This window comes from Scylla paramamosain, chromosome 21, assembly GCF_035594125.1.
Source record: "Scylla paramamosain isolate STU-SP2022 chromosome 21, ASM3559412v1, whole genome shotgun sequence".
NCBI classification, from domain to species: Eukaryota; Metazoa; Arthropoda; class Malacostraca; order Decapoda; family Portunidae; genus Scylla; species Scylla paramamosain.
In genome coordinates this window covers 19872661-19900659 of record NC_087171.1, presented here as the reverse complement: position 1 = coordinate 19900659, position 27999 = coordinate 19872661, and the positions used below count along the sequence as shown (strand labels likewise).

Sequence of the window (27999 nt, the reverse complement as noted above, 5' to 3'; positions counted from 1 at the left end):
TTCTATCAGCAATTAGTGTCACGCAGCGTATTGGTGATTTATACTTGAAAACTTCATGCCTAATTCATCGCACGGAAGGAGTAAAAATAAACACCACAATATTTCATTAACAAAATTACTAACCTTACTTAATTTAACTTTCTGTACCTCATTTTTTTTCAGGTAGCGTTGTCCTGCTTCTCAATTTATGTATTATATTCCGTGGTGAGTTCATCGCCTGGGAGGAATAATGAGCCTGCGTTGTGTTTGTGCGCGCGGTACTGACGTTTGTGGCGCCAGCGATCAACACCTGCTGATAGGGGCGGGGAGGGGACAGGACCAGCCAGCACACCGCGTGACGTCATGCCTGGTAACCACCCTAGCAACGTGTAAACAAACGCCAAGTGGATGTGTGTATCGCCAGTCCTTGTTTGTGGAGTTGGAGGGATGGGTGACGAGGAGTGTCTCCGTGGTTCTTTATATAATGTGAACTATATGTGAAAGTTGTAATATATTTGAATGGATTATCGTAGATGTTTAAAAGTTAGCGGTCAAGTACAAACGAATAAAACCAATATTTCGCATCACGCACTGTATACTGCGACATATCGGGGAAAAAAAAACGGTGGTGAAAGTAACTTGCCTGACAGATAAAAAAGAAGAAAAGCACATGATTTATGTTTACAATAATTAGAAAGGTACAGTTTGTCCGTCCACTTCTGGCGTCCCACCAAGGCCACACCACCGACCTGATGATCGAGGGGGCTCCTCACACTATGCCCGATACAAGATCAACATGATCGGAAAGGACGTGAGCAGCAGTGGCGGCAGCAGCACCACCACCATCACCACCACTGCCATCAATATCACCACCATCACTATTAATAACAACAACGCTAACAACGACGACGAGGACATCAGCGAGCTCAAGTCTCGGTGTTCAGTTAAGACACACGCCTTCCCGTCCACAACTTGTCAGGGACTTGGTCTACCTGTTCCGTGATCTTTTCCTTTGCTGTGATGGGCGTGGGCGTCGCCCTGTAGCTTTCTGTCAAAATGAGTGCCAAAAGGAAGCCTCGCACGCCCACGCCTCCGCCAGTCATGAAGGAGGACGCGGACGATGAAAGCGAGGATGTGTTTGCAGGCAGGCGCGTCTCCGTGTCAGAATTTGACGGCCAAGACTTTGGCTACGAGAGCGTCAGTTCTCCCGGAGCGTCCAGCACATCATCGGAGCCTGCATACATTAGAAAGCCAGGATTTGAACATCATGCTCACGAGTTTCGAGCCACCCCTCCCAAGTCCACGGCGTTCACACCGACAAGTGTGAATGTCAGTCTAGGGGGAAACTTAGCGGGAGGGCAGCCGATAAGAACCTCCCTTCACAAACCCACGGGCCTCCAGTCACCCACGGGCTCTCTGGGGTCCAAGGGCAGCAAGAAGAAAAAGAGCAACACTCCAGAGGCCCGGGCAGAGAATGCTAACGCGGAAGCTGACTCACCTTCCCCGAATCCTGTCAGGCCGAAGCTAAAGAAAGGTGAGTAAGGATCTTCTTTTATGGTAATCGTGTGCCCTTCACCAATACAACAACAACAACAACAACAACAACAACAACAGGAAACGCTCTCCAATGACACAACTCTGATTGCCAAAGAAATAAACCTCAATGAAATATTTGTATCGTAATACTACTTAGCAAAGTGTAATGTAGCAAGATAACAACCTCTGCCTTTTGATGTCAGGGTCGCAATAAAACGCCGCGATAACTAATAATGCCAGTTTTGCCAAAATTTGTCCCTTCTATAATATATTACAAAAGGAAGATATAACAAACGACGACAAGAACAAGCGAAATGTTGATATAGGAATAAAAACAATGTAACAATAATATAAGATTAAACACCCATGTTCTGTAAAATACCGAAGTTATATTGAAAGAAGAAAAGCCAATTGTGGCCATACCAACAAAAGAGTCTAGTGAAATTATGCATCCTATACTGTTACAGGCGATTCCCCACTACACACACACACACACACACACACACACACACACACACACACACACACACACACACACACACACACACACACACAAAGTAAAACAGTAATTCCACGTCGACATGACCTGAACAACAAAGGAGGTTCTGAGACTCGAGCCATGTGTGGAGTATACCTGGCGATGACCTTGGGTTTTTATTCATTCTCTGGGGAAGAGGTGGCTTGGGCACTTGGCGGGTTCCATGCCGTCCATCGTGCAATACTGCCGCCTCCTTGTTCACGGTACCAGGTGCTGCCTTGGTTCACGGTGGCTAGGGAAAGGTCGATAGGCCTGGCTGGGTGTCGGAAAGGTCTTGTTGGTCAATTAATCAAAAATTATCACCTCAACACTGCAACACCTCCGTATTTCAGAGTTTGTACGTAATGAATAAGAGTCGTTGTAATACGGAACAGTGTAATTTCTGCAATAAATCTTCGTAAATTAGAGGAGTTGGCAGTTTGACGTTAGATGCCATGACTGTAAACACTGCTGGCGAGGTGCATGCAAGTGTGAAGTGCAGGGTTCAATGAAAACTTAATGAGCCCCTGCATTAACTTTTCTGCATCTTTTTTAACACAGCATAGTATTTCAGTCCACTCTTTCAGGGTAGGATGTCATCTTATCCACACAACACCGTACGGATAAAATATATAACATAATGAACAAGTATATACCTTCTATACTTTCAAATCATTCATAATATATCGATATTACGTAATCATTACCATACCTCGGGTTCACAACAACAATATTGTCAGGTGGTAGCGCACTGTATATTGGTCTTCATTATCCTACCTTATGTATCTATCATAGTCACGTATAGCTTAATTTTTTGGGGAGTGAAAGACCCGTTCACTCTTATTTAAGCCTCAACGTTTTCCTCAAATAGACCCAGAAGTTTGAAGGTTGTGATATTACTCATTATATTTGTTCTGATACTTCGTCATAGTTTGAATCGGTTTGATCCAGAGTTGTCTGTTGCGTTTTGTACACCAGGACACAACCTGCTCATTTGCCATCGACCTTGAATCCACGATTGTCATTCAGCAGGAACCTGAATCACATTTTTCATTATTTAGCATAACCTTTTTTTTTTTTCCATCACTTCACAGAAATTTGAGTCACAGTTTTTAAATATTTGACAAAGCCGGTTCTTATTTTTTCATTATTTGACAGAAACTTCTGTCATATATTTCACCCTTTGACACAGAAACTTGAATCACATTTTTAAATGATTCGGCAGAAACCTACACTCAGTTTTCACTATTTGCTAAAATCCTAACGGACGTTCGGCAAATGAGTATGTTGTATATCTCACATGATTCTGGTGACTGTGTGAGCTTCTTTTGACTTGCGACATTCGAAAGCTAAAAAAGATGCTATCCCTTTGGAAGAATCTCAACTGTAAAATTCATTGTCCACCATCAGATCTTGAAGAATTATGTAAAGTTTCATTAGTCTCAGTGATCCAGATATTGACACATCACCTGATTCGCTACAGAGACTCGTCCTTAAGGCCTAGACCATTTACATTGCGTCATTAGCCTATGTTATTATTTTCCCAATGTGGCCCTTAGAATGTCCCTTAGAATCATAATGTTACTCGCATTTCTGCATTCTTTCGTGGTCCTCCTGTGCAGTATTTATTGAACTGTGCTGCAGCTACGTGGCAGGAGCCCAAGCTATACTCCTTGAACTTGCTGAGGAATGCCAATTGCTTTCGTGTTAGTCCTTCGTCTGTGTCATTGTCTTTGGCTGGTCATTATCAAACCTCCTCCTAAATTTCCAACCCCATATACAAAGTGAAAGATATCGCTTTTTAAAGGAAAATAAGAGCACAGTCAATCCCTCCTGAATTCCCCCAAAAACTCACTGCGCTATGGAATCTCATGCACTGACATTCCATTACAGCCAATCAAGAATGTGAAGAATGTCGTTCAATTGATGGAAGAAGGCAGGTTTTCATCCATCAAAGCAAGGCTAGTGGCCACAGAACCCTTACGATTCGAGGGAAGCATGAATAAATTCTTTGATACACGTGGCTGCCAATGCAAAGATCTGTCTACATGCCTGTGTGAAAAATAAAGAAAACATCGCAGGGAAAGCATATATTCCCAATCACTCGGAGAACCACGTGGATTTATATGATGGACAAGGTGACAGAGATGACGAAAACAAGACAAGAGAGGATCTGATGCAGTCTTCAGCAATGTTTAAAGAAAAATGGTAAGAGCTGTCGGCATAATTTTGTCGACATTGATAACACAGTCCAATGATTTACTTTGTTCGTTAAACCTGTGATACGCCACTATAGAGTTTCACATCAAGTACCTTCCAATACATACAATTTTCAATGTAATTTGCTCCCGTACATGTAAGAGGCATGTTTCAAGTTCCAAGTACTGCCTTCAGCAAAACTCAGAATATCCCTAAATCTCTCAACTGTTTTGTCTTAAGTAATCCAAAAATTAGCTGCTGTCTTTCATCCTTCTTCTTCCATTCCCGTTGAATTTCGCCTCATGCCTAAATGTACAAGTATTATGCGGCAGTCGGCTAAGAATAATTATTGTCATAACTCGTTACGTAGAAGATAGAATAGTTATCTGTGGCTCGTAAGGATATACATTGCCTGCGATAATATAAGATACTGAACAGCTCTGATGGCAGGGCATGTGGCATTACTGGGTGGTGGTGGCGGTGGTGGTGGTGGTAGTGGTGGTGGTGGTTTCTGGTGGTAAGGATAACGGGAGTGGTGCTTCGAGTGGTTGTTACTGTTGTTGTTATTGTTGTTATTTTTGGTGGTGGTGGTGGTGGATGTAGTGACAATGGTGGTGATGCAAGTTATGTCACAGAGGATGAAGGTGGCGTTGATAGTGGAAATGATCGTGATGGAAATGAAGATACAGATAACGATAACGGCCGATGACTGTGGTTATCAGAATCTCATTACTAGCTGTTCCAAACGGCAGCTCAACCACCCTCACGCACAGAGCTTCCATTGAACTCTTACGGACTTTGAAACCTTGCTTACTAACAATTCCAAACCCCATCTGGCTCTTACTAGCTTTGATTCTCTGCCCACTCGTCACCATAACAATTGCCTAAGAGAAAAGAAATGAAGCTATATATCCGGATCGTGTAATTTATGAGAAGCATTTCAGTATTATTCCGGAGACGAAGACCAACTAATGTAAAATATACGCTAGCTGGGCTGTAGCCTGTAGGTAAAACAAAAAGTAGGTCACTCAATGTAAAAGGTTGATGTAAAACTTGTATGACAGAGAAAGAATAAGATTGATATGGAAGAAGAGGCCGTTACATGGCACACTGCACGCCATATGCGAAAGACCTACAGTATTCATAAGGAGAGAATGATAAATAAAGGCAATAAAGAAGGTCCACGGGGGAAGACAAAGTATCCCGCGGGGACGCTGAGCCACGGCAACCCCGAGGCTGTGATGTATTGGGATCCGGAAGACACACTCTCTCAATCAATCAATGGAGTTTCGCCGTCGCTCCGCCCCCTGGACCACGCTGCCGCTCGGTCAGTTGAGCGTCGTGCATTGAAATCATTTAGTATCCACGTCAATCCATAGACAAGTGAGGACAAGTCAAATTAGCAGCATAATTCTTAAAGACAAATCTTGAGGAAACAGACATTTATAATCCTACCAAAGTTTATATAAGATTGAGTTAAAATGCGGGAAATTAACAAGAGAGGGTACGAAAGTTCGTGTGTGTGTGTGTGTGTGTGTGTGTGTGTGTGTGTGTGTGTGTGTGTGTGTGTGTGTGATTAAAACGTGCAAACCATTCCCTCAAGTGTGGTAAGTGGTGAGGGCAGCACACCAGGAGGTGGAACAAGGCTTCCATCAGTGACACGCTCCCTAATTCTCCAATATATTGATTGCAATGCCGGCAGCTACAGGCCCAGCAGCAGGCATGGCGAGGACACCATAAGTACAGAACTTGTTGCATCTGCTACAAATTTTATGCTTTGACCGTTCGAATTCTAAGGAAGCGGGCTGTTTGTTGTCAGAATAAGTAAGATTAAACTTCAGTGAACGTCATGACAATCAGCAGGTTGTTCATGTACTACTGGCACGGATGGCCACTGACTTCATACGACCCCTCCACCCTCTCCCTCTCTTTCTCTGGGACGTGGCAACTAGTGGCACATTAAGTAACAAAAATAAAGCTGTCGATGTTGCCGCTGTCTTCGTGTGACCTTGGTACTGCCTGAGCCGCGAAACAGGTCCCAGCTAAGAATCTACGAGTTAAGAATCGACGTGGGATCGAAGCAAGCTGCGCACGACCCAGTCAGCTGTCCCTTGCACGCTGGCTGGTGGTGGTCGTGAAGGGAAGGCCTCGGAGGAAAGGTACAACACGGAAATGAATGAAATCACTATGTTTTTAATAAATTTAAATGTCATATGTGCTATAATTTTTACTCCTTTATGATAAATCGATATAAGGAACTAAAGAAACAAGTAAAACAAACATATAAGTTAATAGATGAGTAAACAAAACACCGACTAGGCTTGCCCAAATTCACCGTAAGATCCCAATAGGCCTAGGTGATTTTTTTTTTCTTTTTACTTCTTGAACTAACGAATGAGTCAATCAGGGAATCAGGGAATCGGTGTATCAGTACCGTGAATGTCATAGGCCTGGTCAAACATTGCGGCAAAATGAAATGTCTTCTGCCTAAAGCATTGATACTTCTTGTTATGATTTAAAGAACTGAACAGTGTGCATTCGTGGAGGTCATTATAGTGTGGAAAAGTCTGAATGCCTCTTCCCAACAACAACAACAACAACAAACATCACAGTATCCCAGGAAGGTCTTGTGATGTAAACTATTTCAGTAACAAAATTTACCTTGAAAAACTTGCCTTTATAATTTGGTCATGACGGTACTTACGCTCTCCTGATTGCAGATACACAAACTGGAACTAATATCCTGTGTAAGCGATGGTTCAGTGCCGCGAGATTTACAAAGAAAAACAAACAAAGAAATACGAGACGCGTCACGCACAAGTCAGTGTGTTTCCCCGTTGACAGGTTGCATTGTGCTTTTGTTCATATACTCTCTCTCTCTCTCTCTCTCTCTCTCTCTCTCTCTCTCTCTCTCTCTCTCTCTCTCTCTCTCTCTCTTTCAAGTTGCCAATAAATGTATGTTTGCCGTCTAACGTCACATCACCTCAAAGTAGACTAATTTCTCTATGACTAAGAGCCGTCTATGCCTGCTGCTTCGGTAGGTAAGCGTCATCACACACCAGCTTTCATTATCTCATCATTAGCATATTTTCCATGTCTTTCCTGGCCTTCATCCTTACCATGACCTAAGTTTGGCCTTAAAACATGTACATAGTTTCGCTGATTGCTGGATCAACAGTCGCCATACAAATTCCATCCAAAGGAAGTGGTTCAGTGTGGAGGACTCGTTCATAAAGTCTTCCACAAAACCCAACCCATCCGTGGCCGAGGCAAGGCGGGCATTACCCCTTCAGGAAGTGTTCATCAAACTATGACAATGGAGTGGAGCTTTTCCGTAACTTGATAAGTAAATTAAAAACCAATGGTAATGAAGCTGCCCATCACATTTTTAGTTATTCCCCTGAAACATTTCCCCTCGACGGTCAAGCAGACATGACGCGACAGAACCATCAGTAGTAACTTTGTGGTAGCTCGCATTGCTAGGCTGAACTTTTCTACTTCTCAGGAACTCAGAGAAAGTTTTACGATTTAGATTGCCATGAAGTTTTACATGACTCGTGACTCTCAAGTGTGTCTGCTCTCTTATTGAATTCCTTAGGTTTACTTTACCAAATACAACAATGTATTTATGTCGCCTGGAACCAACAATACCAGTTGTGGATTCATGGTTATTCAGAGAGAGAGAGAGAGAGAGAGAGAGAGAGAGAGAGAGAGAAGAGGGGGGAGTTTGAAATTTATTAGTACTTGATACCGCAATCGAGTGATAAAATTAAACAACTGAAGCGGTGAAAAGCTACACACACACACACACACACACACACACAATGTATATCTATCTATCTATCTATCTATCTATTTGTCTGTCTGTCTGTCTGTCTATCTATGTATATTTTCCTCAGTATAAGAAACACCTATGTTATTTTCAACACTAATACTTCAAAGGTAATCATCGTAAGGCAGTTAGTCGTCAGGCGCTACATTAGTGTCGGCAACTGCTCACTTAACTGCTGCAAATTACCTTATGCGCCTCCTGTGTTTCCTTTGTTATTATACTAAACACTAAACAACACTTCACATTAAACGCTTGCATTTCCTGGTAACTGGTGGATCTATATTTAGCGAGGCGGAGCCATGACGCAAGAGGGACACAGAACTACAAGCCATCTTATGTTTTTCATAATGATATAATCTAATAACTGCAAAATGAGGTAATGACTTAAAAAAAAAATAAATTAAGATTGCCAACGACACAGTGACACTATGCCTTGAAAAATCATAAGAAACGATGTGATGTTATTTTTAATTTGAATAATACTGCCAATTTCGATGAAGGTTTTCTCAAGATGGTTCTTCAAATTAAGCAATATTTTTGCGTAATTACGTGGCTTAGGGTTTTCTATCATGACTCTTGGGTTGTTCTTAGCTTCGAGAGACGGCGGTCACTAAGTGGATGGGAAGCACAGACTTGCAAAGCGTATATAAACTAAAGAATACATTGCAATCTTTCATTTTCATTATAAAATAAAAAGAGGAAAAATATAAATAAAGACTGCTAAGAAATCCCAAAATTGAATCAGTTACGCCATCAGCCTTGATCTTTGTCTTTCTTTTTATAGTTTCTCTCTGCACTTTTTACTCCAGGGCTTCTAATTTCTGTACTTATATGATCGGAAATTAATGATGTCTTTTCCATTTATGTAATCTTGCGAATAGAGGCGCAAGTCCTTCATGTGTCATTTTCTTGCCACAGAAAACTTGTATTAAAGTGACCCAAATCAATGCCGACCTGCAACATCACCAAAGAGACCAAATTACTTCACATTTCATCAGTTCATCGGAAGGAGCCTTGTCGACAGTCTTCGCTTAACCAAAGCACATATTATCTAATTATTGCTGAAGAGACCCTTGTAAAATGCGAGTAATCACGAGCTTCTTACGCACAACCTCGCGTGCCCCAGTACAGGCTGCGCGTTTCTGATGCGGAAATGGCAGGCTCGCAGATTATTTTTCGTAATTATGACTGAGTATTAAACCAAGCAAATACCCAGCTACTGATCCTTTAATTACCACACATCTCCGTCAACTTTCTTGAGATTATTAGTTTTTTTTTTTTTTATATACGTGTGAAGAAAATTGGCTCTTGGAAAAAAAAATAGATAAATAAAAGCGCCCACCTGCCTCTCCCATAGAAAAAAAAGATAAATAAATAAATATGATAAAAAAAATCTAAAAATGTTGAAAAATTAGCTCCGAAGTTGCCTTCAATCTCTACTCCTGAAGCGCAGAGAAAATTAAATAGAAACAGGCAGAGAATTCCGTATAAAAGATGAAAGAGGGAAGATATCAGTTAACACTAGCATTATTATTCAGTTTTCCGGTCATCGAAAAGAAAAATACTACTACAAACATCTATTTTGAAACACGTACTCGTAATATGAACCCATGAGCACAGGAACATAAGGGAAGGTTAAGAATCCGGTAATGACACACACTTGGCGGTCGCTCTGTTGAAATAATGATGAAGCTAAGGGTCTGATAGCCACGGCTGCATCTATCAATGGCTTTCATGTCAGTGGCTAAAGTGTGGAGCATCAGCATAGTCCATCATAGTGGGCGGTCCCTCTCATCATCCCACACATGATGGCACTGAATGGAATGCTTCTTGGAATTAGTATTGATTAAGTTATGGCGCCGCAACAATAAAGTCATGCCGCACCTACAAGAGGTTGCGAGACAGCGATACCTCTCCTTGTTCTGTGGAAGCGGGACGGGCGTGGGCAGGCTACAGCAATCGAACGTCGAAAGGGATGGAGTCGATAATGTCAACACAACGACCTTTCGCCGCGCAGACTACTGGCGAGGTGGAAAGCCTACCCGGAGAGGTTCATAAGAATTTCTTATACTTTACTAAATTCTTTGTCAGTACTATTATGTTCTGTATGTGGAGATACGTTCATCAAATGGCAGAGATGCTCATCCTTACCCCTGTCCCGTCCCTGAAGCCAGCAGTGGATATGGTGGTGAAGGGGAGATGGCGTTCACTGGCGTCCCCCCCATGCGTCATTCGATCCCAGAGGCAGGCCGTTTTCTGAACTTTGACGCCTTGGGTGACAGAGGTACAACATTCTTCCTTTCTCTAAAAATTGTTACATTAATGTTCTTTAATGCACATCTCGGCAATATCACATTCTCTAACAGCAAAATCACACTTCTCTGGTCACAATCCGATATGTAACTCTTCAATTCGAGTGACTACAAAATAAAGTTTATGTTTTAGCATGATTCCTTACTGTTCTTTGGAAATACGAGATGTTGGTGAAGTTATACCAAACTTATCCCATCATTGTAGCCTCTTGCTATTTCAACAAGCTATACTGAAGGAAGACCACGTGTTCTCTAAATGATGACAGATCATAGAGGAGTAGAAAGTGATTTTAAAGGTTATCAACTTCTTTCACACTTGCTTCCTCCTCTCCATGTGATATCGAACGCCACATTTGGTTTACGTCAGTGTGGAGTCGACCTTTCAAAAAAAAAAAAAAAAAAAAATAGCCATACTCTTATAGACAGGCAGGGAACCCTTACTGACCTATACAACAAAACAGTCTGGACAGCAGCCACCCCTGTCTGCCATACCACGTCGTGTCTGATGGGAAAGTCATGTCTAGTTAGTGCACATCCTTACCCTCATGTCACGTGGGAATCGATCGTGCTTCCCTTATTTGGCTTCATCAGGTTTGCTGGATTATGGAGACTTTTTTCCTTCTTTCTAGGGTCTCTCTCTGTTATAATATCTGACTCCATCCAGCACTCTGAGATTCGATTTTGCAGTGAGAGAGTTTACATGAATCTTTAGTGTTTTAGCGAAACCTTCAGTGGATCTCTTAGACTGTATCAGCAGGCAAAAATAGTTTATTTCTCGAATGATTCCTAGTGAATGTTCTCAAAAGTTTGTTTCTTATGACCACGTAAGATAGTTTTCATAATAAATGCCAGTTCATTTCTTCTCACCCTTTTAGTCACTAGGCCCTGAAGATTTCCACTCGCTAACAGTGTTGTGGCTTACGTAACGCTGTAGGCTTCTTATATAACTATGTGAAAGCCGGTCGGAGAGTAGAAGCTGCTTATATAATGCAGTTCCAACTTGAAAGCCGCTTATTTAATGCAGGCCTTGGATGGGAGGCATCGCTCACACAGTACAGACTGATCATATCTTATCCATCACTCCTCGCGACGTAACGTAAGTTCTTTATTTTGCTGACGAGGGGTGAACGCGTCACACTGCAGGGGAGAATGTAGCGCCATAGCTACACCTCCCTCACCCTGAACGCAGACCACATCAAAATTTGCTGAGTGACATTTCGTTTTGTAGGACACTTCCTGATCGTGTCCTAATCTGAAGGAACCACCACGACATTGGAATCTACCAGCCAAATTAATATCCTGAATTTGTCGTAGAAAGCGTTGCAAAGTATAGAGTATGTGAATAATTCCTCCCCTGCCATTGGAGGTTGACGGGTTCGGTATGTTCATCTAGCGGGGCAATGCTCTCACCAGCAAAATGACTCATAGCTGCCAAAAAGAAAGAATTTTTTAACTAAGACAGGATAAAGTGTGTCTATGTGTGTGTGTGTGTGTGTGTGTGTGTGTGTGTGTGTGTGTGTGTGTGTGTGTGTGTGTGTGTGTGTGTGTGTTTGTGCGTGTGTGTTCCATGGTTCTCTCTTTTCAGCTGCATGATAAAAATTCTAGGCTCTTGTTTCTATAGATCTTAGATTCATTGCAAATTAAGACTGCTAAGATTGATTACATCTTCGTTAGTTCTTCATGAAGGATTCTTATGAGCAGAACAGTTATTGGATGCCTGAGATACCAACGTCAGATCCAAGACTCGTGGTATAAAAAAGTGCACGGGCCTTTAAACAGCATGGTCCCTTAAACTACACTAATGGCGATCTAATGTCGAGCCAGTTCTTTAAACCCCACGAGTCTTTAAACTGCAAGGGACTTAAAACTACACGGGATCTTTAAACCGAGGAAACTTCACGACCTTTAAACTGAACGCCTCTTTAAATCAGGAAGGTTGTACGGAACTTTAAACTGTACGGGCTTTTAAACTTCACTTGGTTTTAGATTACATGGATTTTTAAGCTATACGATGCTTAAGCTGCACTGATCCTGAAACTGAACCAACCTTTTGCACACTCTTAAATTGCACGTGACCGGAACTAACTGTACACATCACACACAACTCATTCCGGCGCGCTTGCCTATTGACACCAAACAACTTGCCTGGAACTACCTCACTTATGTACTCCTTGCGTCCCTGTAGCCGAGTACATGTAGTAATGCATTCACACAACTGAATTTAAGAAAACTCGCTTCCAAATATCAAGGTTGAGACGGAGGAGTTGTGTACTATTATAACTCAGGTACACAAGGATAGGTCTTGTATTTTCGTTCATAATATTGATAAATTCCACGTAATGGTATATTTCGTGTGTAAAAGAATGCCTATTTACTGCATGACACATCGAACTAAATATACAAAAAAAAAAAAAAAAAAAAATGTAGAACTGCTTAAATGCATGTATTAAGTCTGTATAAGTATTCCCGATGATATCTTGTCCAAGTGCCAACACTGGAATAAGTTCGGAATATGAGGTAATTTTCAGTGACAAATATCTACACAGCTACGATTTCCGGCCCTTTGAAGCTGAACATTGGCAGACACACTTGTATTCATCCATCGATATTTCATTCTGACATACCGCATGGCAGGGAAAAGAAGCGGCGTGAGACTGCGTGACGCCGCATCAAAGGCATTGCGCACCACCACTGCGCATCCTCCATTGACTCATTCAAGTCGGCATGATGTTGTTTTTAGTCAATGGGGAATGCTGAGTTTTAGGTCAACCTCCCCCTGCTCCAGCCGCTCCCCTCCGCCCCCACCTGTCCATTGAGACACGCAGGTGGCGCGGCGTGCACTCCCCAGCCATTGCACCGGCTCCCGTTCTCTGTTTCCGCACCGAGATATCAACACTTGCCTGTACTCATCTTACATCAATACATTCAGATATATTTTCTTCGTGCAAGCATAAAACAGTATATTGTAATATCCTCTATTCCAAAATTTAGTTTAAAACATTCAAATGGATGTTATCAATTAAGAAATTAGTGAAGAATGATGGAAAAAAAAAAAGAAGCAATGGAGTGAGATTAATTACATCGCAAGGCAAGGACAGTGAAGTGAAGGACAGTGAAAACTCACCTTCCTTAGGGTTGTGAGTCATGAACAATGGCGTTCACTGGAGGCAAGACTGGGTGGTGGGCGAAGACTGCTGCGAGGGACATAAATTCAGAAGACAAATGAAAAGACTGCATGAGAAATTATGAGAGTGCAGCGAAACAAATAGAATGATAAAATAGCTAGTAACGATTTTTTGAGGTGATAACTCTGGAACTATTACTTGAAAGGAAACGAAGGTCTTGAGAATTAGGAAGCTGGTAGATGACAGTATGATTCCTGAAATTGGCATACTTGACATGAGACAGTTAGCAAGTGGTAATTTATTCAATGACGCGACTGTAGCAAGATTTAAGTCTCATCAGAGGGCAATAAGTGTTATATCTACATCAGGCAAGGAAAGATAAAAAAAAAAAATACTTTGACCTTTACAGAAAATCTTATATAGTTTGTCTCGTTAAACAATGAAAATTTATTAGTTTGGTTATTTAAGATCACACATCCTAACGTACTTTTGCCTCATGCTGCAACTCCGCACCTTATGCTTCCTTCCCTAAATTTCTTATCCTCTTTGTTCATTGGTCGATACCTGTAAGTTGTTATGTACAGTGCGATGATGTTTGTTCACGCTCAACACAATACTTTTTCCATAGAAGTACAATGATTTTACAGACCAGTGTCGAGTGGCCTAATAGATACCATTTTGACACCAGCGATTTCAGTTAGCATTTTCCTTTGCGATTTCAACACGTTCTTACAAAATGCCAATTCTTATCTCTATAGGCTACTTGCACACTGGAAAAAGCAAAGCCTAGCCGTTGTCAACATTATATCGACATTTTTCAGGTAACTTGGTGCATGATTGGGAATGAAAGAACTTCTTGGAGGAGAGCCCTGAAAAAATACAGGATTGCTTAGCTGCTTTAATGTTTAATGTTTCCATCAGGGTTCTGGCTATGTTTAAAAATTCAGGTTCTTTTATTGGCCGAGGTACAATGAAAGCTCAACAATGGACGATGCTCTGTCTACTTCAAAGGCAAGATATAATGGTCGGTCTGGCTATACTGTCCGTAAAATGTGACAGAGGAAAGTAAAGCACTAAAAAAAATTGCTGCTTGTTCCTCTTCATCCCAAGGAGGCGAGTGTGTGGCATCGCCTTTGGCCAGTATAGGTGACCTATCAAACTTCTTAGAACTGTGGTCTCCTAACCTTCTGACTATTTGACCTGTAAATAATAAACGATTAAGACAAGAAAGTTCAGTTGCTACTACACATGTTACATGATTAAGATATAGGAGCTCTTGAGTTCCTGGACTAAACCCGCGTATTGAGATGTTCCATACTGCAGCCCTCGCATTATACTCGGTAAAGGACGCTACCTCTCTGAAGTGACCTCTGTAAATGGGCAAGTTGTGATTCGCATACAGCTCTCTCTCCGGAGTCTGAAGGAATGTGACGAAAATGATGCCGAGGTGAAAAGTCTAAGTAGTTGTGGAAAGAAGTGATGTAAAGATAAATGTGAGTGTGTCTGCGGGGATATGGAATGTAATTTTTTTATATGGAATGTATTTTTGAAGATATATTATTAATCTCAACAAGAATTAGGGTTTATATGAAATGTTTAACTCATATAAAGAGAAAAAGTGTTTACTCGTCTTCGAACACACTTGGTCTTCCTCATGTACAAAATAATGTTCAGGAGTTTCAAATCCTACAAAATTGTTACAAGGACACTTCACTAACGTGCCGCCTCGCCTTACGGGGAGAGTGGCGACCCAGGCGAGCTGTCGTGCGTCAAAATGCTGTGTCGACAACACGCTTCTCTGATCCCAAGGTCAGGAACAGCTCAGTATTCAATTTTCAGTCGGAAAACGTACTCGTTCTGTGAAATAAAAATCACGAAGCGATATGAATGTTTCTAAAAGTTCATGTTCATAAAGGCCTTCTCGTGTTTCTGAAAGCCTCAATGATCGCGATAAACAGTATGTACTCGGCACGTGTAGGTTTGCGGCAGGAAGTGAAAGGCCTGAGGGAACACCGCGAACCAGCCTTGCCCTGCCTCCTCAATTACAGTTTTCAGTTGATATTTTGTGATAACAACAAATTTGTTTAAATCACGCCATCTCCAGCAGGAAGTAACAGACAACGCCACGCAGTGAGTTAAAATGGATCCAAGGAAGAAATGAACAAGGGGTAATGACTCGAGACCCTGGACACAATGAGCGAACATGGAAAGTAGTGATTTTCGTATCTGATCGTGCTTAATGTTTTGTTGTTGCTACTGTCGTTGCTAATGCTGATTTGTTTTTGTTGCCACCAAGGACGTTTCTATCTATTGAGAAGACCAGGAATTAAGGTCAAGTTTGCCTGGACGTTCAGTAAGTCAACTTTCTGTCTGTTTACGTTTCCGCTGCGATATGTAACAATTTACAGCACTAAAACTAACGTACCAAATCTTTATAAACACCTGCAAGAAAGAAGGGGATGAAAAGAATAGGTTTTATAATTTCTAGTCCGTATAATGTTTGGAGGTGACTGTAGAGCGAGAACAAATGTCCCAGAGTGGTTAGTGGATAAGGAAAGATGTGCCAAATTCCAGTGAATAGGTTAAGGTCTGTTGTTTTGTTCGGACATAACGACGCGATTGGTTGTTGTTGGTGCTGTTATCGTTCATACACCACTGACCAACACCAACATGTCGTAACGAAGGAAGAAAGCTGAATAAGACATTTACATCGACTTCTTCGCCGAAACATCATTAGATATAGAGTGATGATAAAGGCGTCGTTAATCCGAGTTCCTCAAGGGTACGGTTCGCCGGAACTGTGGGTCTACTGCGCTGTAATGACGCCTTGGTTTCCAGATGGCAACACTTTTTGTTCTCCCCGCTATCTTGCCCGTTAATGTTTATTATTATTTTATTTTATTTTATTTTATTTTTTTCATCATTATGCTCTTCCTTCTTTCTATATTTCACACTCACAATTCCAACACGTAATGAGAGAAAAGCACACCCACCCACACACACACACACACACACACACACACACACACACACTACTCAAGCCTTAAGTAACTATCATTTCTTAGGATGAGTCATTCAATCATGTTCTTCTCCCCAACAGATCCGCTGCCGATGAAGATGCGTGCCTTCCCTCAGAGCTTCTGGCTTCAGCCCAATAAGAACAATCTGCCCCCCTCCTGCTCCACTCTGCCGCCCCTCATCCTCGGCAAGGATTCCAGCGACATGTTCGGTTAGTTTCGAGGAAAAACTCAGAGGACGGTAACGTGGAATCAATTAGTTTCAATACACTTTTAGAGATCGTGGTGAAATGCAATGGTATACATCACTTCCCTACAGTCTGTTTACCATTAATTACAGATCGAAACTTTTATTTTGTAGAAGTGATGGAATCCTTAACTCCTTGACAAATTTATTCAACCTCTCTCCACTCATTTTCTTTTAGGGAGAGTGGGAAGAGGGGGAGATACAAGCCCTTTGCCAAGCACCTTTATACACATACACACACACGCACACACACACTCTTATTAATTCATATATCGAACGCCTTACCTTGCCTTGCCTTGCCGGGACCCAATCGCCGTCTTTGAGCAACACTTTCCCGCCTCAGTCTGCGGTGGCACCAAACATTGACCTTGACCTCCACCCAGGCCCGGCACACCTGCACCAGTTGTCGCGACACCCACTCACTTATTGACACACCGGGCGCTGACTGGAAGTAAACATGGCATGTGTCGATGTATTTTACAAGTTCCCTTGCGACACACACGCACATGTAATAAATAGTAAGGAAGAAAATGGATACAGCAGTAGAAGAGTAAAGCGGATATCAAAATTGCTACTTTAAAATCTTATATAAACAGAGGCCAGATGAGGAATGATACAATGTGTCTGAGAAAACTAAGGCAACCTGTACCATAAAAGATGAGGGCAAAGGTAACTACTAAGGGTACATACAAAAAGATCAACCACTACTGAGTACGAATAGAAGGATCGACTTACACAGGTTATCAGCAGCGACACGCGACAGACGGACTCGCCAAGTATTACCGTCAGGAGAAAATCAAGAGTGTCCCCACCAGCACACATAGATAAGAGAACACAAGCATACAACACGCACTGGTATAAACAACCACACATCTCCATATCAACTTGTTCCGTGAAATCAGTAATATCTACGGACATCCCACAAACAAGACTAGTGTGGCCTCAGTCTCTCCTAAAATATTGGAAATACTGAGCGGCAACATAATTATGGAGGAGATTTCAACAACTCCTTTGTATACTAAAAGTGTTAGGACGGATAGGAGTCTTACGTGTTGCTTTGTTAGTGGCGGAAAAGAAAGACAAAAAAACGTAAAATGGTAGGATATAATCTTTTCCGAGTAACAAGTAAGTGTGTGGTCGATGGGCGTCCTGCACGGGCTGGGTCACTGACCTTCATGAAGCTCGCCTGCTGTGCCGCTGTCTGCTTATGTAAACCCTCGGTGTGTGTGTGTGTGTGTGTGTGTGTGTGTGTGTGTGTGTGTGTGTGTGTGTGTGTGTGTGTGTTAGTAGTGCTTTGGATAAATAATTAGTATACAATGCTTTCGTGTTTAGTTTTGAATTCTTCTGTATTTTGCACCGCATGAAAACACACACACACACACACACACACACACACACACACACACACACCAAAAAAAAAAAAAAATACTTTGTCAATAAAGTGACTAACTGTGTGGGGGGGAAGAGTCAAGTCTGAAAAATATCGGTGTCACATCCCTTTTAAATAAATTAAAATATTGATAAAGATTACACAAAACTGACTGATTTCCCGTCGTCATGAATACTACCAACATCATCCTATCATCACCATAAACAGCAGCAACAGTTGAAATAAAGAGGAGGATTCTTAGTCCTAATCACCGCAGCTTTTCAACTTTTCACGATGAGCGAGGATACGGCGGCAGTATTCTCCAAATTTAATTAACTAACTACTGAGTGTGCTGCTGCAAGACTGTCCCACTTGCTACAGGAGAGAGGGAAGCTACGAATAAAGCATCCAATTACAATGAAAATATATTGCGACTATAGTAATAATTTAATAGCTTAGAGGCAAAGAGGGATCAACTTCTCTGTCTGCTCCTAAAAGACAGTATCACTCCGGATGAGCCCTTGTGAGTCCATTATATGTTGCATTACTGAATGACGGGGAAGGTGATTGTGGAGCAGCACTTCTTAACCTTTTCATGACCGAATACCCTTTGTAGTCAGGGGTAGGCAGTCCAGCTATCTGGTTACACAGGCTACGGTTACAACGCTACCACAAGAATAACAAGTGGAGTTCTGGTTGGTCTTTTATCTTCTTCATTCTTCAGAAATTAAACATCGAGAATGCCAGTACTGTAGGCAGTAGCACTAACCTCAGTGTTCTTCCTATGATAAAATACATTAACAGTTGAGAAAAGGCAAAAGTTTATCAAAAGTACACTACTGTTGGAAAATGTTGCTTTGAAACTTTTGTACCGCTTTTTGAGGAACACTGACGCTGTACCGCCATACTCGTACATGCAGCATTTCACACCAACTCGAAAACTGATTTCAGCTTCTCTAATACCCCAAGGTTGAGAAACACTTATAGAGATGTGAGATTAATAATACTTTTAAAGAAAATAATGTTGAAGAGACGCGCCGTAATTTATTTTTATAGAGAAAGGCAGATATGGGATAATAAGTGTCGGGAAGAGAATGGTGTGACGTGATGGGCAACGACCGTGACATTGAGAAGTAGTGACGGACGCCCAGGACTTTGCCGTTAGGTCGAGGCGTGCAGGACGGAGCGTGAGAAGCATTAGTGTTCCTGTAAATTCACTTGGCAATACGCGGATCCGTTTGACAGCTGTATTGTTGGTCATTAAGCGCCACCGATACTCTGCTATGAATAGATACCCATCTCCTTCAGTCTGGTGGTGTCCAAGGGGCTTACTGTTTGTTAAGGACCACAAATAGCACCTCGAGAGGGACTGAATCTCTCTTCCTCGCCATTCAAAGGCTCGTGGACTTCAGTAACCACCCGTGTTCAATTCCATCCTTCTCTCTCTCTCTCTCTCTCTGTCTGTGTGTGTGTGTGTGTGTGTGTGTGTGTGTGTGTGTGTGTGTGTGTGTGTGTGTGTGTGTGTGTGTGTGTGGAAGAAAGATTAGATAAACGTGTAAAATAAAACAAAACAAAATAGAAAAGGACAAAATCAAATAAAAGTATAGTGATAATAACAATAATAATAATAATAATAATAATAATAATAATAATAATAATAATAATAATAATGATAATAAAATAAAATAAATAATAAAGTGGATAAGATTATAAAATAATCAGTTGTAAAGAAATAATAGATAAATCAAATGAAACGAAAACCAAACAAGTATATTAGAAACAAAGAGGAAATAAAACAGCCTTTCATTCAAACAAACATCACGCATGCATCTTCCTCTATTATATGCAAGTATTGTATTTTTTGTGTCTATCTGTCTATCTGTCAGTCTATGTCTATATCGCCGTCACACAAGGAAAAAGTGAACATCGACTACTTTTGATGCTCACAGCGAGGTTCAAAAGGATTATCTGTCTGCGTGACCGCCTCTATTTATAGCTCCTCTGTGGCGAGCGGCGTAACGAAAATCTTTATGGAAACCGCCAATAAGTTGTAAATTTTAAATGCCACACGTACCACTGCCGTACTTCTAATTCCAATAAGGGTTTTAACTGGATTTCCTTGAAGTTTTTTACTCCTTGCTTTTTCATAACGATTTCCGCGTCAGTTCCTTAAACCCACCTCATTCTGTCTCATTCTAACTCACTCTGATCCCTGCCCACGCCTGTCGCCTTTCTTTGTGACTATGTTATGCTGTATTAAAGTCTTTAGTTCATGCTTCGTCTACATTTCCTAAACCCACCTCATTCGGACTTATTCTGGCTCACCCCGATTCCTGTCCACACCTGTCACCTTTCTGTATGACTGTATTCTTTAGTTCATTGCTTCGATTTCATTCCCTAAACCCACCTCATTCTGTCTCATTCTGGCTCTCTCCGATTCATATCCACTCCTGTCGCCTGTGCTTCTAATCCCCTGCAGTTGTGATGCCATGGGATTTATCAAGCTAATGAAACTACGTTCTTTTATCCTTCTCTTCATCCCTCTATTTCAGTTCCTATACATCATTCTCGCTATTTATGTCTATCCTAACAAACTACTCATATATTTCCAGGTCTCTAAGATCCTACCAGGACCTACCGTCATTTACACTCTTGCCAGTAATCTCTCTATCTCTCTCCCTCAAAAAATTCTACTACTTGTTCCAGTCTTGCCCACTCTTGAGCACTCTTATCTCTGCATCTCATCCCGCAGCTCTAATACCTTTCATCTTTTTCCCTCGCGTGTTATTCATGTTCATCTTCATTGTACACCACACGCAGGGAATATGAAGACACGTATTCCCTATATCTCAGTAACAAGGTATAGCATTAATCTTTTTTTTTTTGTAATGACTAAATTGAATGATTAGTTAAAAGTTTTCATCCAGTGACATACTTTTCGCAGAGATCCGTCCAGTCACACCGCCTGAAGAGGACCGAGTGGCCACCGCGGAGCAGGCACGAGGGGAGCCTGCCAAGGCGGAAAAGGAGGCAGAGCTGAGGTCCATCAAAGTATGCAACCCAGATCTGCTGTCCAGACTCTTCGACTCCGTGGAGCAGGGAGACAAGAAGCGGGTGGCAGTGGTGCGGAGGGGGAGGTGAGTCCGTCTCTGCTAGCACTGGGACAGGCGGACGTGTGAGAGAATGCTTGAGAATGTATGCCTCTCTCTCTCTCTCTCTCTCTCTCTCTCTCTCTCTCTCTCTCTCTCTCTCTCTCTCTCTCTCTCTCTCTCTCTCTCTTTATATATATAGTAAAGTGGTGTGGTGAGCTGTTAAGCGGGGTTGTGATGAGGAATAATAAGGCAAGAGTGGTGGGGTGCGATTATTGGTGACAGGGAATGACGGGACGATGGCCAGTGATGAGTGTTGATAATGTTGGGAGGAGTGACGGGAATTGATAAAACTGAAGGATGGCGATGGGGAGACATGTGTTGTCATGAGGTGTGTGTTAGTGTTCATTCATTTCCAGATCTGTTGCATCGCCCCTTAATGCTTTGGGGTCCCACCTTTATAATTATATTTCATAACATATGCAGTTTTCTCTCTAAATTACCAACTGCTCTTACATTGCTACAGGACTGCCGGAGCCTCTTCCTAACTCTGGACTAATTTTCCACCCGTCAGATCTGAACCACGCCGCTAAGGCTGTGTAAACAATTCTTATTTGTATCATCGCACGCCAGAAGACTTTGATTCCGTAACCACTTTGAGCGCTGTGTTCAAATTCTTTCTAATCAAGAACAAATGGCTTGCCTTCAAGCTGTGAGACATTTCATTTTTTCAACGAGCTCACTTAACAACTCCAAGTAAGTATGTAATCTGGTAATCAGAAGTAAAAATCTTTCATTTCGTAGGCGTGGCTTAGCATATTATTCGCTCACTGTGGTGTTTGACATTTATTTTGCTACGCGGTAAGATATTCACGTCGTCCCAGAAACCACTGGCTTGCCCGGAACCTATCGGTAACATGCTTTATTTAATGGACCTTCCTCAAGGATGTCCATTTGTATGACGACATGAAAAGGCCACGCGATATCTTCACGTAAGAGTTACACCTTCAGCTCCTGCGTCGGGAGAAGATGTATACGAAGTACAGGAAGTATTCTCTCCAAGACAGAAAGAAGCTAAGTAGTTAAAGAATGCTATGAAGTTCTAGAAAATGTTGCAGATGTTGGGGGATGAGTCACTGGTGATGCACGGGGATACCAGGGGCGGGCGCGCAGCCTTACCGTGAATCACACACAGAACACGCATGACTCAGGGCACTACACGCCGGCACAGCAATACCAGTCATTCCGTCAAGCGTTCCACAACATTACTGTATCCATCCTTCTCTATTCTTCGCCTTGTGCCTTCAATTTGAGCTGTGTTTCGTGTCCTTAAACGAGACGCTAATTTTTCAACGGAGTAAAAATTTGTCACTTATGTCGATTTCAGCGAATAAGCAAGGCTGTCTAGACTGACTGACTCTCTCTCTCTCTCTCTCTCTCTCTCTCTCTCTCTCTCTCTCTCTCTCTCTCTCTCTCTCTCTCTCTAAGAAGCTAGTCATGTCTTATTTGCCATGCGTTGTACATTTTTTTCCTTCGATTTATGCTATTCGGCGGTAAAATGTACGCACGTGTAACAAAACGTGTCTTCCTTAAACCTGCAACGGAGCTGAAAGGATAGGGACGCTAATAAAGACCTGCAATGTTATTGAATCTGGTACTGAAATTTAAAAAAAATAGTGACTTTCCTTTATCAAGCCTAAACTGAAAGACTATACACACACACACACACACACACACACACACACACAGAGAATTACAGCACTGTACCCTTGACGCTGATCAATAGAAAGTTTCAAGTGATGGTGAATGGTGAGAGTGATTGGTGATAAGTACAAGTTGTGGAAATCAGCTACAGAAGGCGTTTATGTACAGTAAAAAAACTAATCAGTAACCATCACTATCACAATGCCCTGTGGTGGGTTGGATGCACAGCGCTGCCTGTTGCTCAGAAGGTTGTTGCTTGGAGTGTTTAGCAGGTGACGCTTGCTTCTACATGTCTTCATTCACCATACATTTATTTCCTCTCATCTTTCGGGCATGAAAATACCGTTTTATCTTTGAAATATATTTATGTGTGCAGATTTTTCATCTCAAGATTGCGTGCAACATTGACTTCATTGTTAGTTCCCCGATTCTTATCCGTCTGTTGGCTTCCTGCCGCTCAGTGTGCCAGACACATGGGGGAGGTCCGTGCGTCAATCTTCACCAGTACCTCCAGGAACCGCAAGGCCACCGTGACATTTACCGGCATCGATTATGCTTTGCAAGGTCAGCTGCTGGTGTGGCGGCGGCTGCTACTACCTGACAATTGCCGCGGGATCTATATTTGCAAGGAGACAATAAATTCGCAGAGCCTCGGCCGCCATGATACTCCATTTCTCTCTCTCTCTCTCTCTCTCTCTCTCTCTCTCTCTCTCTCTCTCTCTCTCTCTCTCTCTCTCTCCACGGATCTGTCCCGATTCTATCCCGGCATCAATTTTATTTTCGTTCCAATCCGGTATTTTTCTTGCTTATCAAAAACGCACCATGTCGCCAGCACTCACATTAACGTCATAATGTGTTATAGAAACCTGTGCCACACTCTACTGTTCATATCGCTTCATATTTCTGCTTAGAATTAAGCCATATTTGTTCAATGACGTTTTTATTTATTTACTTTTTTTCTTCCAGTTTTCCCATTACACTTCATCTTTCATGCCATTAAAGAAATGACTCCCACTTCTAATGATTGCCTGATGCAACATGAAAGACCTATTACAAAAAAAAGGGGGGTGAGAAGGGGATTAAGAGAGAATGCAGACAACAATAAGGGTCCTGAAAGATGTGGTGTAGTAATATCCTTTCTTCAAAGATTTCACCGAGTGGAAGAACAAAATAAGGCAGAATATAGAAGAGTTTTCAGTGAAAGGAATGAACATTTGAAGATCATGGCTTAGTTCATATTCGAATGGTGGATAATAGTGTAGAGAAGCAGGAAGTCGCATACAGTGACCGCGGAAGGGTGTGGGAGGAGAGAAATGCAGCTAGAATGCTCGAAAGGTCAGCAACCATTAAAAATACAACAGGAGAAAGCACAGATGCACCACTGCGGCGGACTGAGAGATAGCAGACAGTTATTTCATCGCCTCACTCAAGACAAGCCACATAAGTATGGCCACATGTATTTTGCTATGGACCTTGTCTATAGTCAACATCTAGGAGAGAACACATGTTGTGTAGAAAATACAGGCCACCTAATTCTACGGAAGATAATGCAGCACGAAATTTATATATGTAAAATGGTCAATAGTCTGAGAATGCTCGGCGTTTTAACGGACGCCAGTACTGTGACTGGGAGAGAGGAAGTGTGTTTGTTTTCACAGTTGTAACTAGATAGCTTGAGGAACTGAATTCTGAAGCACTGAAAATTCCAAAATCCTTTCTATTCCATTTAGAAATTGTGAAGGTATGTGGAGTTTTATGCGTTATAAAGTTATTCAGTTCTCGCTGGAAGGGGCATCTCATAACGATATTTCAAACCATAAGGCAGCGATCAGCACCGGAATGAAGAGGATGTAGAGGTCCACTAAGACCACTGATAAATAGCATGAAAAAATAGTTAGTCGTACAGAGCTGTGGAAATGTACAATAAATATCGACAGTCGAGGATAAAGGTGGTGATTTTCTTTCACAACAGCTCCATAACAATCATACAACAAATACGAAATGAAGGCACGCAGATGCCCGGGCTGTGTGGAATGATGCCAAAAAAAAAATAAATAAATAAATAAATAAATAAAAAAAAAAAAAAAATAACGGGAACCTGCTTGTTTCTCAAGTGTTCAGAGGATAAAACTTTAGCAAAGAAATTATTCAGTTCCTCATTACAGGCCCCGGAAGCCTCCCTCTACAGTGCTGCCAAGAGTGCTGCGGGATGACGACCCGTGTCTGGTAAGCACCGTCACGGAATCCATCCTGCCACTCCTTCCTGATAAGACTCCCGTGTCCTCAGGCTCGTCTACCCCGCTTGGTATCCGCCAAGGGCCCCAGGTGAGTGCACAGTTATTCATATCTGGGAATCATACAGTAACTTGCGTTGATCAGCTGTCGTCACAACAAAATACAAATAAATAATGTGCGGTTTAATCCGAAATATAAAACCCCAGCGTTGTGTATACGACAAGGACCTTTGTTCAATAAATAATATTGGTACATACTTTGTGGTGGCTGTGGAAGATCCAGCGGGGACACACGCAATTCTGAGTGGAGCTCTCTATGGTTATTTCACTAATGTACAACTGTATAGGATTAATTATCAAAGCTCACTAAAAAAGAGGCAAGCCTCCTGTGACGGGAGCTATAAGCAGGCAGGTGCCTTCTTGTAAACTACAGTGATAACCTCACACAGCTTCGTCGCTGGCTCGACTCAATAATGAAACACGAATATATGACTCAATCATCATTCAGTGGTGAAAACACTATATATATATATATATATATATATATATATATATATATATATATATATATATATATATATATATATATATATATATATATACACACACACACACACACACACACTCAAACCCACACACTGTAATAGAGCAGTGTATGGTGGTTCGAGTTACTCGTAAGGGAAAACTAAATTATCCAGTAATGAACTGCTGGCTTGTTCGTCATGAACAATCACGAGTTATTTTTTAGATTTTGTACATCTAAACTTCCTAATTGAGATAAAAAATGGTGAGAAGTTAAATCTCTCCTATTACTCTGCGATTACTGAAGGATTTCACATTACGTTCACAACTTGCAGTAAATTTGCTTTATGGTTAGGAGAAAGACATGACACTGATCAGTAACATGAATGTGAATAAACAATAAATGAAAAGTTAAAGATAAAGAAAAAACATATCATTGTACTTTGCTGTAAGGCAAAAAATAAATAAATAAATAAAATAAAAAAAATAAAAAAATAAATAATAAAAAGATAGATATATATATATATATATATATATATATATATATATATATATATATATATATATATATATATATATATATATATATATATATATATATATATATATATATATATAATTTTCATTGTGGGGTACACTGTGAGTACATTATGGTTTTGTAAGTTAGTGGAAGAATGTGAAAAGTGATGGGCCAGTCTAATTTTCAAAATGTTGCTCAGCCCATTATGCAGCTGGATGCCGCATGTGCAGCATTTGTATGTATGCTTTACTTCCAGGTGCTGGAGATGGTGAACCTGCGTGATGGTGACAGAACCATCTCCCTGCCCTCCCTGAATGTGGAACACAATTACAACCAAATACTATCAGAACTAGTACTCAAACTGTAGCTTAAGTTACTGACCCAAGTTGTTCTTCACCTCTATATTTTTAATATTTTTTGCAATATTCCAAATGAATGTTTATTTTTGTTTTTCCTTTTAATCTGCAATTTGAATTTTCCATAAACTGATCTAATGTTTTGTTCCATTAAGGTAAAAACTTAAATTCCTGAAAAGTTCTTATGTAACAGCAATCTTCTGTATGAGAGATGTGAGGCAACTACACATGCCAAAGAGGGAATGATTTGGAAATTTCTGAGAACTCAAGGAATCAATTTAGATTCTGTTGCTACTTCATATTCTTAAGTCTGTAAACCTTGTAACTATGGCTCCTCATTCAGTGTCATACAGAGCCATTGCTCAAATCTCAGGTAAAGATTTAATCATTAGAGAACTTCCAACTCAGGAAGGTTTTTTACATAAGGTTATTAGACTAGAAAACACTTGTATTCAGTAAGTACAGGAGTCATAGCTTCAGGTACCTGCTGGCAGAAGTTTTTAGCAATTTCTTGTTGGTTTTCATGATCTCTTATATCAAGAGAAGAAATGTATTTTGCTATATTTTTGTAGGAAATTTTCAGATATTAATTGTAAAGTACTTCACAGATGATTTCAAATTTTTTGCACAAAATTTTAATTATCACCAAGACAGAGTCTAGTAGTGGAAGGTTGAAGATGACAAAATATCCTTTTAAGTCATGTACAAGACTAGCAATACTTTAAAAAAAACAAAGTAACATTATAAACCCATACAACAAGCACCAGTTTTTTTTCAATCTTGCATCCAAGAACATAATTGGAAATTATATAATTCTCTATTGAAACAAAATAATATGCTTGTAGTCTAATATGGATCAACAAATTAAAACCTGACTGGCTTTGTTCCAATTGAGAAATGGTATGCACTGTGAGAAAAGGACCAAGGCTGAGCCCCAAATAACATCAAGATTATTGAGTATTTCCCATTGGCTTGTTGACTCAACTTCTGCATACAGTTAACAATGTGACTAACAAGTTTATCTAGGTATTTGAAAACTCACCCAAACCATCAGTGAACAGAATATGTTGACAAACTTTGCATCTAGTGAGAATTTCAGTCCTACATTGGGAACTAGCAATTTCCCTTGTGCTAGATCCTTGACCAATAAATTTATTATTATTATTATTGAAACATAATTAAAAAATAATCTCTTAGCTGGTGAACTCATCCTTCCATTATTAAATTCTTATCATTGGTGACATGTTGAGAGACAGAGCAGCTGGGGTCAGTATGACTTGAGATACAAACAGGCACCACATTTTAAAGTTCCTAGCTGTTCAAACATGGCTTGGTTTGAGCTTATTTTGTAGTTTTGTTACAGGATAGGATGACTGACACACACACACACACACACACACACACACACACACACACACACACACACACACACACAGCAATA

The 27999-nt window shown here is 41.0% G+C and overlaps 1 protein-coding gene and 1 long non-coding RNA gene across 3 annotated transcripts; one reads left to right on the top strand and one right to left on the bottom strand.

The window, feature by feature from the left end:
* Nucleotides 1-2: 2 nt before the first annotated feature.
* LOC135111190 (uncharacterized) lies at nucleotides 3-27997 on the top strand. Its single transcript, XM_064024273.1, has 5 exons — nucleotides 3-1513; nucleotides 16601-16729; nucleotides 21078-21270; nucleotides 25092-25251; nucleotides 26459-27997. The coding sequence occupies exons 1-5, from the start codon at nucleotides 1036-1038 to the stop codon at nucleotides 26567-26569; spliced, it is 1071 nt and encodes a 356-aa protein (XP_063880343.1). The 5' UTR covers nucleotides 3-1035; the 3' UTR covers nucleotides 26570-27997.
* LOC135111191 (uncharacterized) lies at nucleotides 13500-25576 on the bottom strand. 2 transcript variants are annotated; one of them, XR_010273608.1, is made up of 3 exons: nucleotides 25419-25576; nucleotides 17050-17209; nucleotides 13500-13569 (listed from the first exon to the last, which is right to left on the bottom strand). It is a non-coding gene; the product is annotated as an uncharacterized LOC135111191 (long non-coding RNA). The 2 variants fall into 2 exon arrangements; XR_010273607.1 differs by lacking the exon at nucleotides 13500-13569 and adding an exon at nucleotides 14414-14700.
* Nucleotides 27998-27999: the final 2 nt, after the last annotated feature.

What these genes read in the sequence shown, in the direction of transcription:
- LOC135111190 (XM_064024273.1), top strand. Translation starts at nt 1,036, where the DNA reads ATGAGTGCCAAAAGGAAGCCTCGCACGCCCACGCCTCCGCCAGTCATG. An exon ending in GGATTCCAGCGACATGTTCG is followed by an intron (nt 16,730 to 21,077) that starts GTTAGTTTCGAG and finishes TACTTTTCGCAG; the next exon opens with AGATCCGTCCAGTCACACCG. An exon ending in GTATCCGCCAAGGGCCCCAG is followed by an intron (nt 25,252 to 26,458) that starts GTGAGTGCACAG and finishes CTTTACTTCCAG; the next exon opens with GTGCTGGAGATGGTGAACCT.